General features: G+C 59.4%; 6 protein-coding genes across 6 annotated transcripts; 3 read left to right on the top strand and 3 right to left on the bottom strand.

Moving 5' to 3' along the window:
• Window positions 1-63: 63 nt before the first annotated feature.
• On the bottom strand, window positions 64-376 carry SDRG_17159 (beta-glucosidase; the record flags this gene model as incomplete). The annotated part of the gene is made up of 1 exon (XM_008623396.1): window positions 64-376. Exon 1 carries the CDS (start codon window positions 328-330, stop codon window positions 64-66), a length of 267 nt encoding a protein of 88 aa, XP_008621618.1. The 5' UTR covers window positions 331-376.
• A 570-nt stretch (window positions 377-946) lies between these two features.
• Window positions 947-2,604, top strand: SDRG_17158 (beta-glucosidase; the record flags this gene model as incomplete). Its single annotated transcript, XM_008623395.1, has 4 exons — window positions 947-1,577; window positions 1,634-1,927; window positions 1,982-2,172; window positions 2,221-2,604. 4 exons carry the CDS (start codon window positions 947-949, stop codon window positions 2,602-2,604), a joined length of 1,500 nt encoding a protein of 499 aa, XP_008621617.1.
• A 105-nt stretch (window positions 2,605-2,709) lies between these two features.
• On the top strand, window positions 2,710-4,347 carry SDRG_17157 (hypothetical protein; the record flags this gene model as incomplete). Its single annotated transcript, XM_008623394.1, has 6 exons — window positions 2,710-2,831; window positions 2,886-3,275; window positions 3,337-3,485; window positions 3,517-3,613; window positions 3,750-4,212; window positions 4,258-4,347. 6 exons carry the CDS (start codon window positions 2,710-2,712, stop codon window positions 4,345-4,347), a joined length of 1,311 nt encoding a protein of 436 aa, XP_008621616.1.
• Window positions 4,348-4,756: 409 nt separating this feature from the next.
• On the bottom strand, window positions 4,757-8,215 carry SDRG_17156 (hypothetical protein). Its single transcript, XM_008623393.1, has 7 exons — window positions 7,318-8,215; window positions 6,425-7,261; window positions 6,250-6,366; window positions 6,057-6,192; window positions 5,608-5,998; window positions 5,220-5,553; window positions 4,757-5,167 (listed from the first exon to the last, which is right to left on the bottom strand). Exons 1-7 carry the CDS (start codon window positions 7,370-7,372, stop codon window positions 4,806-4,808), a joined length of 2,232 nt encoding a protein of 743 aa, XP_008621615.1. The 5' UTR covers window positions 7,373-8,215; the 3' UTR covers window positions 4,757-4,805.
• A 215-nt stretch (window positions 8,216-8,430) lies between these two features.
• Window positions 8,431-9,886, bottom strand: SDRG_17155 (acetate kinase). The gene is made up of 2 exons (XM_008623392.1): window positions 9,393-9,886; window positions 8,431-9,348 (listed from the first exon to the last, which is right to left on the bottom strand). The coding sequence occupies exons 1-2, from the start codon at window positions 9,750-9,752 to the stop codon at window positions 8,464-8,466; spliced, it is 1,245 nt and encodes a 414-aa protein (XP_008621614.1). The 5' UTR covers window positions 9,753-9,886; the 3' UTR covers window positions 8,431-8,463.
• A 370-nt stretch (window positions 9,887-10,256) lies between these two features.
• Window positions 10,257-12,205, top strand: SDRG_17154 (hypothetical protein; the record flags this gene model as incomplete). The annotated part of the gene is made up of 6 exons (XM_008623391.1): window positions 10,257-10,346; window positions 10,394-11,260; window positions 11,307-11,423; window positions 11,481-11,616; window positions 11,669-12,056; window positions 12,111-12,205. Coding segments are annotated over exons 1-6 (1,686 nt in total), but the record flags the coding sequence as incomplete, so codon positions are not given.

Raw genomic sequence — 12,205 nt, 5'->3', positions numbered from 1 at the left:
ACGCTGTGCACGTCTACCGCACGGTGTTTCAGGCAGCCCAGGGCGGGAAGATCGGGCTCACACTCAACTGCGAATGGCGCGAGCCAAAGCCATCGGACGACGCGGCGACGTTCGCGCGCAACGCAGAGGCCGCCGAGCGTTCTCCTTGTAGAGGTGGTAGTGGTCCACCGCCTTGTCGCCGGTGTCGCCGTTGAGAGTTTTGCCGGGCGTCTTGGAGAAGGCGTCCCAGATGCTGAGGCCGCGGCCGCCTTCGTCAGCGGCGCCTTCGACCTGGTACGCGGCGGTGGCGGCGCCCCAGGCAAAGCCGTCAGGGAATTGAAGCATAGGCATGGTGTTCGCGTTGGTGCTTGATGAGGCAAGTGAAAAAGTGAAGAACGAAATGACACCAGTGGTGAGCCAGAGACAGGACCACACGCAGAATGGAGGACATCCGTCGATGCTTGATGTGGCCAAGCGTCATTACCAAGGCAACTTCAACCAGCTTGATTTCGGTATTCTATGGTACAAGCTAGTGTTTCGTGCAATCCACGGGCTGGATGGCCTGCGAGTCATCCATGATGGCGATCATGCTTGCGCTACATCAACGTTTCTATCGCTCCGAGCCCACCCGACACGCCACGTCGCGCCTCTTCTTTCACCCTAGGCCCTTGACAATCCGCCGTCAAGCTCGGATGCCGGCAGATTCCTTGGTGGCACACAACCTACACAATGGTGGGAACCCCATACATACCTCCCATGCCAGCTGCCGGTAGTCGGGCTGCCCGACGGTCGCCATGCCCGAGGTCGTCACGTGTTGACCATGATGCAAACTCTGATAGCTCGCTTGACGTGGGCAAGAGTAGGTCGATGACGTGAAGTACGTTGGTAGAGCAAACACCCCCGTCCGCAATCGCACCCTCCTGCGTTAGCACATCATGCGCCAACTTCAACGTCTCGTAACCGGAATATGACACAACGCCATCCGGATGACCACAATCAAAAAACGAAAATGCTGACGTTCCCGGACGGCTTTGTCTGGGGCGCCGCCACCGCCGCGTACCAGGTCGAAGGCGCCGCTGACGAAGGCGGCCGCGGCCTCAGCATCTGGGATGCCTTCTCCAAGACGCCCGGCAAAACTCTCAACGGCGACACCGGCGACAAGGCGGTGGACCACTACCACCTCTACAAGGAAGACGTCCAGCTCATGGCCAACATGGGCCTGAAGCACTACCGCTTCTCCATCTCGTGGCCGCGTATCCTCCCGACGGGCCGCACGGACCATATCAACGAGGAAGGCATTGCGTTCTACAGCAACCTCATTGACGAGCTGTTGGCGCATGGCATCACTCCGATCGTGACATTGTACCACTGGGACCTCCCGCTGGCGCTGCAAACCGAGTTTGATGGCTGGCTTGGCGGCCAAGTGGTGATCGACGCATTTGCCGCCTATGCGCGCCTCTGCTTTGAGCGGTTTGGTGACCGCGTCAAGCAGTGGCTGACGCTCAACGAGCCGTGGTGCTCGGCGTTGCTCGGGCATGGCACCGGCGACATGGCGCCGGGCCGCAAGCACAAGTGCAAGACCGAGACGTACACGGCGGGTATACAATTTGATCTGATCGATCGATTGAAATGGAGCTTATGAATGCGATGCTAGCGCATCACCTGCTTCTGGCGCACGCGCACGCTGTGCACGTCTACCGCACGGTGTTTCAGGCAGCCCAGGGCGGGAAGATCGGGCTCACACTCAACTGCGAATGGCGCGAGCCAAAGCCATCGGACGACGCGGCGACGTTTGCGCGCAACGCAGAGGCCGCCGAGCGTTCAGTGCTCTTTGAGCTTGGCTGGTTTGCAGACCCGATCTTCTTTGGCGACTACCCGGCGACAATGAAGACGCGCCTTGGCGACCGCCTCCCGCGCTTTACTCCTGCGCAAGTGGACCTGGTGCGCGGTATGTCTTCCGTCGACCCCGTCGTTTGCCCATGATTTCCACTTGTGTTTCTAGGCAGCGTGGATTTTTTCGGTATCAACAGTTATGCCTCCAAGTACGCCGAGCCAGGAGCAGGCTACGACACACTGCCGGGCTACGATGGCTGCATCTGGGACGACCAGGCCGTCGACGTTTCGTCCGACCCGAGCTGGTCCCAGACCGACATTGGATGGAACATTGTGCCCTACGGCTTTCACAACCTTTTGGTACGTGTCGTCCAGCTTCAAGCAGTTCGCACATTATTCTACGACTAGCACTGGATCCAGAAGCGGTATGCACCGCCCGGCGGCATTTACATTTTTGAGAATGGGTGCGCGGTCGCCGACAAGGACAAGGAGACAGCGACCGACGATACGGCGCGCATCGCGTACTACAAAGCGTACCTGGCCCAGGTGCACCGCGCCATCAATGAGACGGGTGTTGACGTCCGGGGGTACTTTGCGTGGTCGTTCATCGACAACTACGAGTGGGCGTGCGGCTACACCAAGCGCTTCGGTCTCCACTGGGTCAACTACGAGACGATGGAGCGCATCCCGAAAGCGTCGGCCATCTGGTTCAGCCACGTCATGCGCGCCAACGGACTCGGCAGCCGGGACGACGGGTCGGCCATGCCAGCGTGTTGCGCCCTCTCAGAATAGCGCGACCGATTTGAAAGAATGGATTCAGAAATCGACGATTGTATTTCGCTGTCAGTGTTTGATCCATGACCTTCCTTCCAGAACGGCTGCTCGCGCACAAGCTCGATGAGTGCGCTCGGTGGCACGGCCAAGCTCGTGAATGCGCTGGAAGGGTTTCGGCTCATCGAGCAAGGCGTCGTCGCCAAACGGCAGCAGCACTACGAGGAAGTCGCCGATCGCGTCCTTGGGTACCTAGATTGTCCTGTGTCGATAGCATCTGGATAAAAGAATGGTCGTACTAGTGCGGCAGAAGACCTCGACGCGGTCCCGGCCATCGAAGTCGATGTTGCTGTGCGGCGACTGCTGCGCGCCAAAGCGAGCGTTGTCGTCGGCTGGGCCGAAGGGATTGTGGTGGATGCAACTGCGCCCCGAGGGCCGACCCGCGTACCCCCGCGGCGATCGAAAGACAATTCGATACCAACGACAGTGTCGGCTGCACCGTCGGTTGGCAGGGACGAGACCGAGCAGACGAATATGCACTACACGCCCGTTCTGACGCGGTCGCCGTCCAAGTTTTCGCGCGACGGGTATCAACTGCAGGTCCTTCGCCGCCACCGCATGCTCATCGTCATCACCACGTACGACGAGATCGAGATCGAGGCGACGCTGCGCAAGGTCGGCAACAACGTCGCGTACTTGTGCCGACACAATCTTCCGGGCGACGACGCGTGGCAAAACGTGCATCATTGTCAGCGACGGCCGCGCCAAAGCCTCGGCGAGTACGCTCACCCAACTGCGCGAGACGGGTGTCTACGACGAGGACACGCTGCGCATCATGTCGGCGGGCTTGACCACATCGTTGCACCTCTTTGAAAAGACGCTTCTGCTGCCCGAGGCGTCCGGTACCAAGCTCTGGACGCACTCGAATGCGAGGCCGCCCCTTCAACTTTGCGCTAAAAGAGGAAAACGCGGGGAAACTTCACTCGCTCTTCTGGTTCTTCCACGGCTTTTGTACCCAAGTTGACCTGAGGTACACGGTGTGCTGTCTTGCATACTACGTCCTTGCTCATGTGTTACGAGGTGCTCTTGTGCAGATCATCCTCGACATGGGCAACCGGTACGATTTTGTCGTGTGGAATCATGACAATATTGCGCATATCTTGTAGACCGAAACACGTCGCACGCACGTACCGCGCGATTGGCGCCTACTACATGGTGCTGGTCGTGCTGACGACAGCCACGTCCGTCTTGACGCTGGTCCACACGGGGGCGGCGGCACTGTCGCCGAAAGAGATTGCCCTTGGTATCGCTGTCTTTGGTGTCTACGTTATCGCAGCCGCGTGCCATTGCAAGCTCCATCACATTATGCTCTCATTCGTCCAGGACTCGCTCCTCTTGCCCGTCATGATTGTACTATGGTCGACGTGGCGATATGATGCTACGTTTGCGCGATCGAACACGCTCAGCATCTACTCGTTTTGCAACCTGCTAGACTTGAGCTGGGGCACCAAAGGCATCGATAGCAGCCACGACGTCAGCTCGGACGCCAACAAGAACGGCGAGAACAAGGACGTTGTGGCGCGTCAAAGGCGGCCAAAGACCGCGCGAAACAAGCAGCCGCGACTGCAGGTGCGTCCTTCTATGGCCTCGACTAAGATCTAAGGGGGATCCTAGATCTGGTGCGTCGGCTTTGACTCGTTTCGGTCAAATTTGCTCTCACTGTGGCTCGTCTCGAACGCAGCGCTCGTCGGCGGCTTGCCCTGACGATCTCTAGGTTACATGCCGTGTTTGTTTATCGCAGTTGGCGCCTTCAACGTATACCGGCTCGTCGGCTCGCTCCTTTTCCTTCTCTACACGGGTCGGCAGTGGCTGCTGCTTCAGCTGTGTCTGTGCTGCGGCTGTCTCCGGCGCCGCTATGATAGGAAGCGTCGCCTCGGGTCCGACGACCGCACGATAGCGATTCTGGCGCCGCGCGATCCACTGGTCACAATTTAGCGCCGGAAAGTTTCGAATACGAGTGCACATATATGAACGTATTTCGTGGTATTTCGTGTTATCGTCATTTCACAACGACTTCGCATACGTAGAGACTAGCCATCTCCTTTTTCATTCGCTCACCGGGCCGTGGCTGCGCAGGCGGCGGCTCGGGTGCGTCTTGACAAGAGATACGAATCCACTCAGAATACTGTCTACTTTCACAAAAGTGTTGGTGTCATATTAACTTAGGTTGAGGCCGCTTCGTTCATCTGATGGGCCTGGATCGCCGTGATGGCGATCGTTGTGACAATGTCGCCGACCGTCGCGCCGCGGCTGAGGTCGTTGACGGGCTTGTTGAGGCCCTGCAGCATCGGGCCCATCGCAAGGCAGTTGGTCGACTGCTGCACCGCCTTGTACGTGTTGTTGCCCGTGTTGAGATCCGGGAAGATGAGCACGTTGGCGTTGCCCGCGACTTCCATCTCGGTCTTCTTGAGACCCTTGACCTTTTGCTTGGCGATGAGCGGGTTCATGGCCGCGTCGTACTGGATCGGGCCGTACATGGGGATCTCGGGCGCCATCTTTTGCGCGAGCTTGGTGGCTTCCCGCACTAATATCGACATATCAGCATGCGTATTCCTGCAGTAGACAGGACGACGTACCCTTGTCGATGATCGGTCCCTTGTTCGAGTCGCCGGTTGCATACGAGAGGAGCGCGACACGGGGTTCCATGCCGAACGCCCGAGCCGACTCGGCGCTTTGCACCGCAATGTTGGCGAGGTCCTCGGCCGTCGGGTCTGTGTTGATGGCGCAGTCGCCATACACGACCACGTCGTCTTCGAGGCACATGAAGAAGATACTCGAGACGAGCGGGCGGTCGGGGCGCGTCTTGATGAGCTGGAGCGCCGGGCGCACCGTGTTGGCCGTCGTGTGGCAGGCACCCGAGACCATCCCGTCGGCCAGACCCATCTCCACCATGAGCGTACCATAGCACGTCTACACATAGCAGTACGGTGAGCCAAATAATCCAGGACGAATCAAGAAGCGTACCGCTTCGGACGCCGACTCGCGGGCAAATTCGAGAGAGACGCCCTTGACCTTGCGCTTCTCGTAGAAGCGTGCGGCGAGGAGGTCGAGGTCCGCCGCCTTGGACGGATCGATGATGGACGCCGCCGACAAGTCGAGTCGGAGCGTCTTGGCGCGCGCCGCGATCGAGTCGACGTCACCGAGGATCGTGATCTTGGCAATGTCGCGCCGGAGGACTTCATCGGCGGCCTGAAGAATACGGTCGTCTTCGCCTTCGGTGAGCACAATGTGCTGCTGGACCTTGCGCGCCTTGGAGAAGAGAAAGTGCTTGAACTGCTTGGGCGTCCGCTTCGTGCTCTTGACAGCTTGGCACACTGTGTCCATGAGCGCACTCCGCGACACGAATTTGTCAAAGCTAGACATATTGTCCACAATCAGATCAGATCCAGTACAGAGTGCAGGTCGTTGCATACAGAATGTTGGACTGCTGGATCTTGGTTTGACTTGTGGGCAGAATATCGCACGTGACGCGGCTCAGCGCGTTCGCCGTCTTGTACGCGTCGCCCTCGACCGTGTATATCGGGATCGTCGCGTTGTCGATCTTGGCCACTAGAAAAGCGAATTTTGTGATTTGTCATCGCCACATTTGGTTGTGAAATGTCCTACTGCCGTCGAGAATGTCCTTGACGTGGTCTTGCGGGTAGGAGCCATTCGTCAAAATGACACCGGCGACGTTGGGAAGGGCACCGGACGCACGGCTCGCCAAAAGTCCCAGCACGACATCTATACAGGGGAAGCCCGATAAGAAACCGCAAGCAATCGCTTGTCGTCAGCTGCGTACCCGTGCGGTCGGCCGACGTGATCACAAGAAGACCGTCATCGTGGGCCTTGAGATGACCAAAAAGCTCCTTCAGGTCGCTTGTGCCAATGAGGCCGTCGGTGACGACAACACTGTTGGGCGACGCCGGGCCATAGAGCTGCGTCGCCTGCAGCTGCGCAACGACCTCGTTCAAGCGCTTGGATGCAAGAATCGAGTCGAGCGGGAGCGCCCCGAGAAAGATCGTCGGGTCGGCCGCGCCCTTCTCCCGCAACAGATCTTGCACCCGCTTGCGCGTCTCGAGCGGCGTCGAGCTGCGCACGCGATTCGCAATCGAGCCAATGTACGTGAGGCCCGCCGCGTCGACCGCGTCCTTGCCCAGGAGCACACGCGTCGCGATCGCATCTTCAATGCGCTGCGTGTCGGGAAGGTCGCAAAAGTCGTTGGTGAGGAGCACGGGTGCGCCGAGCGTCTTGGCGAGCTCGACGTTGATGTCCCAAGCGAGCTCCGGCGCCGACTCGAACGTTGCGCCTTCGATAACGACAAAGTCGTGCTTGGCGCGAAGCGCTTCGAATTTGGCCACGATCGTATCGGTGATGATGTCGAGGTCGCCGGTCAAGCGCGCGTTCACCACGTCGTCGTGGTGAAGACCCACGAGCTGCTCGTAAGTCTCGGGCAGCTTGAGCTCCGACTTGAAGAGCTCGACGTGGTGGTCCGATCCCAGCGGTGGTGCGATCGGCCGAAAGTAGCCGACCGAGTGGTATTTGATGGCGAGTGTATTCATGAGGCCGAGAAGCACGGGTGTCTGGTGCGACGTCGCATCGTTCGAGAGCACGATGACGCGGTCGTTGACCTTGTGCGCTACAAAGGATCGCGCATGAGCTTTGTCGAGATGATGGAAGCATAGATCGGCGTACTCTCCGAATACCAGCGGCGGGCCACGGACGGGAGTTGCCGACGAAGCCGAAACATAGCAAATGCGCAAGTGTCCACCACCACCACGGACCTTGGGCGATTACGTCGTCATGGAGCGTTTAGCCATCCGTCATAGAGGCGCACCACGTGGCTTGCTTTCTTTCGCAGACCTCCTGCTTTACATCTTGCGGTTTGTATGCTGACGTCGTGGTCGACCGCTGTGACGTCAAAGTCACGTGGGTACCACCATCGCCGACGCCGCGCCAAATTTCAGGCGCTCTCTATACATGTACGCGGTTGGCTCCGGCGTGCGAGCGCCCGTCACGCCAAACGGGGAGCGGCCGCCTCGTCGAACCCGACCCACAGACCTCTGGCGATGACGCTGCGGAAGCATGGACGCGACACGCGTGGCTGGATTTATGCCACCATCGTGACTCACTGCATATCCCACGGCTGTCCCAAGTGGCGCGGTGGTTCCGACAGAGCTGGCGCACGGCGTCGCGTGCGAGGCAACGCGCCTTGGACGGGCTCTACGCAGCACGGCACGCCGCGCTTGCGTGTGGCGCGTGATGGCGCGCGGCGGCGGCGAATGAGTGGCCAGTCGGAAACAGCTGTCCCAAAGCTGGTCGAGAGCCCGGCCAATCGTTGGCGTCGACCGATGCACGCCTTGCAGAAGCCGTGCCGACACGCGGAAAAAGCTTGTGGTCTCCAGTCTACGTCATCCGGAGAAGTGTGACGCGACATCCAAGGGCGTCCGTGGGTTCACGGTTGAGATTCCTTTGCATATCCTTGTGTCTAGCGAACTTCACTTGGTTGCAGCCGCTCCCCGATTGCTCGGCGCCGTCGACTATCAGCCGACCCACTCCACAGGTCTACGTCTGGGTCTACGTTTGCGTCTACGTCTGGGTCCACGTCGGTTTTCTTGTCTGCAGGACCTATACCTCGACGCGCATCCGTTGGACCCCTAACCCTCGTGACGACACAATTGAGCGGCCGTGCTTCGTCAACGGCCACTTTGCGGGACCGATTATTGAGTGCGTCGTCGGAGCAATGAAAAGCTGGACGAGATGCTTGCACACGCGGCGTGGCGACGTCTGAACATAGTATAATGACAATGTGTGTTTGTAGTTGATGACATTATTGTCGGCTTATTCCTGCACGATGCGGTACGTCTGGGCCGCAATGCTCTTTTCTTCGTCCGTTTGCACGACGAGGATCGGGACGCTGCTCGTATCGGCGTGGACTTCGAGGACGTTGGTGTTGAGGTCGACTTCGTTGCGGCTCTTGTCGACGACGACGCCGACGTGGGCGAGATCCTTGAGGATTTTGTTGCGGAGGATCCACGAATTCTCGCCAATGCCGCCCGTAAAGATGATGCCGTCGAGGCGCGGCGACAGCTGCACGAGGTACGCGCCAATGTACTTGCGCACGCGGTGGGCAAACACGTCGAGCGTCAGGTCTGCGTGGGCGTCGCCGGCGCGGAACCGGTCTTGGAGCACGCGAATGTCGGCGTCGCCCGAGAGCCCGAGGAGCCCGCTCTTCTTGTTGAGCATCGTGTCGATCTCGGCGTAGCTCATGCCCACGTGGTTGTGGAGAAATGTCGGGATCGCCGGGTCAATGTCGCCGGACCGCGTGCCCATTACAAGCCCCTCGAGCGGCGTCAAGCCCATGCTCGTGTCAATGCTCTGGCCGTTCTTGATGGCCGTGACACTCGCACCGTTTCCGAGGTGGCACGTGATAAAGTTGCACTCGCTTAGCGGCTTGTTGAGGTGCTTGGCCGCCTGCGCCGCGACGTAGCTGTGGCTCGTGCCGTGGAAGCCGTACCGCCGGACGCCGTGCTCCTTGTACAGGTTGTACGGAAGGCCGTACAGAAAGGCCGACGGCGGCATTGTCGCGTGGAACGCCGTGTCAAACACAGCGACCTGCGGGCAGGCATCGCCGAGGAGCTCGGTCGCGACTTGGATACCGAGGATGTTGGCCGGGTTGTGCAGCGGTGCGAGCGCAATGCTCTCTTCCAGCGCGCCCATGATACCCTATTTACAAGATCTCAGTGGAGCTAGGAGGGCATGAAGTGTACAGGTGTGATGAGCGACGCGTCCGAGAAGCGTTCGCCGCCGTGCACGACGCGGTGGCCGATGGCGTTGATGTCGCTCTTGTGGGCGAGGCCGCCAAAGCTCGGGTCGCAAAGGAGGTCAATGACGAGCGAGAGCGCAGTCTTGTGGTCGTCGAGCTTGGCGTCCGGGAGCTCCATCTTCTTGGGGTTCTCACCGTGCGTCTTGTGCGTAACCTTGGAGACCTCGCCAATCTCGACCATGCCCGAGATCATGGGCGCGAGCGAGAGGTGCGACTTGGCCACGGCGCGCGACGCAGCAAAGAGCTTGTACTTGAGCGTCGAGCTGCCCGCGTTGAGGACGAGGATCTTGGTGAGCTTGTCCATCGTGTTTCAAAGTGCAATATGAACTGATTGCGATATAATGGCAAGCGTCGCGCAGTGAAGGAGACCGAGTTCGTTAGAGAGGACACGGAGTGCGACAGGCCGGCGGCGCGTGCTCGAGCGGCGGCAAGTACGAGAATGACTGCGCCTCATTGGTGGAACACATCGCCTTGGGACATCCACGGCCGGTGCGTCAGAAAAGCGGATCTTTGTCCGGATAAGCGCCCACGACGCCCAGAAAACGGGAGCCTTTCTACTGTATTTAATCGTAATTCCGAGGTGCCCTTACAAATCTCCAGTCAGGATAAATCCAGTGAATTTTATTCAGATTCGTTCGGGGATAAAAATACCCGCTGCGCAAAAACACGCACCGTTGCCGGTTGCCTGTTTTCGAACCGTTGCCGAATCTCAACCTCTACAAATCGGACTTATGGGATTCAGGTAGGATATGTCCGAAAGCTAGACGCAAATGACACAGAAATGCGATCCAGCGTCATTTTCAGATTGTCAGCATGCTCCGCGCGAGCCGCCACTTGCTACCGACGCGCCGGTCCGCGCTCCTCGCGCGCGCTGCCACGAGCCGCCTCTTCTCGGATGGTAGGCGCATGGAGATCTAGGAGGTAGGTTGACGGCTGTATGTGTAGCACCCCACGCCAACGACCGCGTCTTTGTCATGTCCAACGACACGACGCCGCACCAGTCGCCCGTGCTCCTCGGCCTCATGAACACGCTCTCGGTCAAGTACCCGTCCGTGGGCTACTTCCGACCGATCGCGCCCAACAAGAACCCGCGCGTGTCCGACCACCACGTCGAGGTCATGAAGTCCGAGTTCAAGCTCCCGGAGGAGAAGGACCAGCTCGTCGGTCTCTACAACGACGATGTGGTCCAAGCCCGACTCAAGGGCGACCTCGACTCGGTCACCGATACGATCATCTCCAAGTTTGAAGCCCTTCGCGCCAAGCACGACTTTGTCGTCATCGAAGGCGCCATGTTCGAGTCGGCGCCCGAGCTGGCGTGGGACATCAACGTGGAGCTGGCCAAGACGCTTGGTGCGCCCGTGCTTCTGACGAGCGACCTCGCAGATGCCGAGGTCGACGAGAACCTCTCCGAGGACGAGCGCACGCAGAAGCTCGTCGACACGATCGTGACGCGTGTGCTTCTTGCCAAGGACGCGGTCCAAGACGCTGGGCTGACGTACGTGGGCTCCATCGCCAACCGCGTGCACACGAAAGACCCAATCGACATTCGGAATCGCGTGCAGGCCATCTTGGCCCAGAAGGGCGAGGCAAACACCTTCCATGGCGCGCTCCCCCTCGACTCGATCCTTGCGTCCAAGCGCCTGAACGAGGTCGTGGACCAGCTCCACGCGACGCAGCTCTACGGCCCGCCGTCGCCCAACAGCGTCGTCGTCACCGACGGCTTTGTCGGAACAAGCGACCTCAAAGACCTCTTTGGGCACATGAAGAAGCACGAGGACGGTCTCCTTGTCATTGTATCGGCCGACCGCACGGGTACGTACCCTTGCGTCGATATCGGCATCTCACATGACGCATGTAGACGTCATGCTGGGTCTGCTTGTGAGTAAGCTCTCGGGTGCGCTCCCGAACGTCGCGGCAGTGATTTTGACCAACGGCAAGTTTCCCCAGGACCACGTCAAGGACATTCTCGACGGCAGTAGGATATTTCGCAACCAAATGTGGCGATGGCAAATCACAAAATTTGCTTTTTTAGTGGCCAAGATCGACAATGCGACAATCCCGATTTATACGGTCGAGGGTGACTCGTACAAGACGGCGAATGCGCTCAGCCGCGTCACGTGCGATATTCTGCCCACGAGCCGGACCAAGATCCAGCAGTCGTACATTCTGTACGTTATCATCATGCCGATCGGACACAGTGTATTTAATACTTGGCGATAGGTTTGACAAGTATGTCGCGCGCGACTCGGTCGTCGGCGGCGTCTCGAAGGAAATGAGCACGAAGCGCACGCCCAAGCAGTTCAAGCACTTTCTCTTCTCCAAGGCGCGCGCGGTGCAGCAGCACATTGTGCTCACCGAAGGCGAAGACGACCGTATTCTCCAAGCCGCTGATGAAGTCCTCCGGCGCGACATTGCCAAGATCACGATCCTCGGTGACGTCGACTCGATCGCGGCGCGCGCCAAGACGCTCCGACTCGACTTGTCGGCGGCGTCCATCGTGGACCCGTCCAAGTCTGCCGACCTCGATATGTATGCCGATCGTTTCTACGAGAAGCGCAAGATCAAGGGCGTCTCGCGTGAAGTGGCTCGCGAGTCGGCTGCGGAAGCGGTGTGCACCTGGCGTCGTCTCGGACTGTTTGGCTCACCGTACTGCTATGTGTAGACGTGCTATGGTACGCTCATGGTGGAGATGGGTCTGGCCGACGGGATGGTCTCGGGTGCCTGCCACACGACGGCCAACACGGTGCGCCCGGCGCT

Source organism: Saprolegnia diclina (assembly GCF_000281045.1).
Source record: "Saprolegnia diclina VS20 unplaced genomic scaffold supercont1.205, whole genome shotgun sequence".
Lineage (NCBI taxonomy): Eukaryota > Oomycota > Saprolegniomycetes > Saprolegniales > Saprolegniaceae > Saprolegnia > Saprolegnia diclina.
The sequence above is the reverse complement of the archived record's forward strand: the minus strand, read 5'-3'. Positions and strand labels throughout refer to the sequence as shown.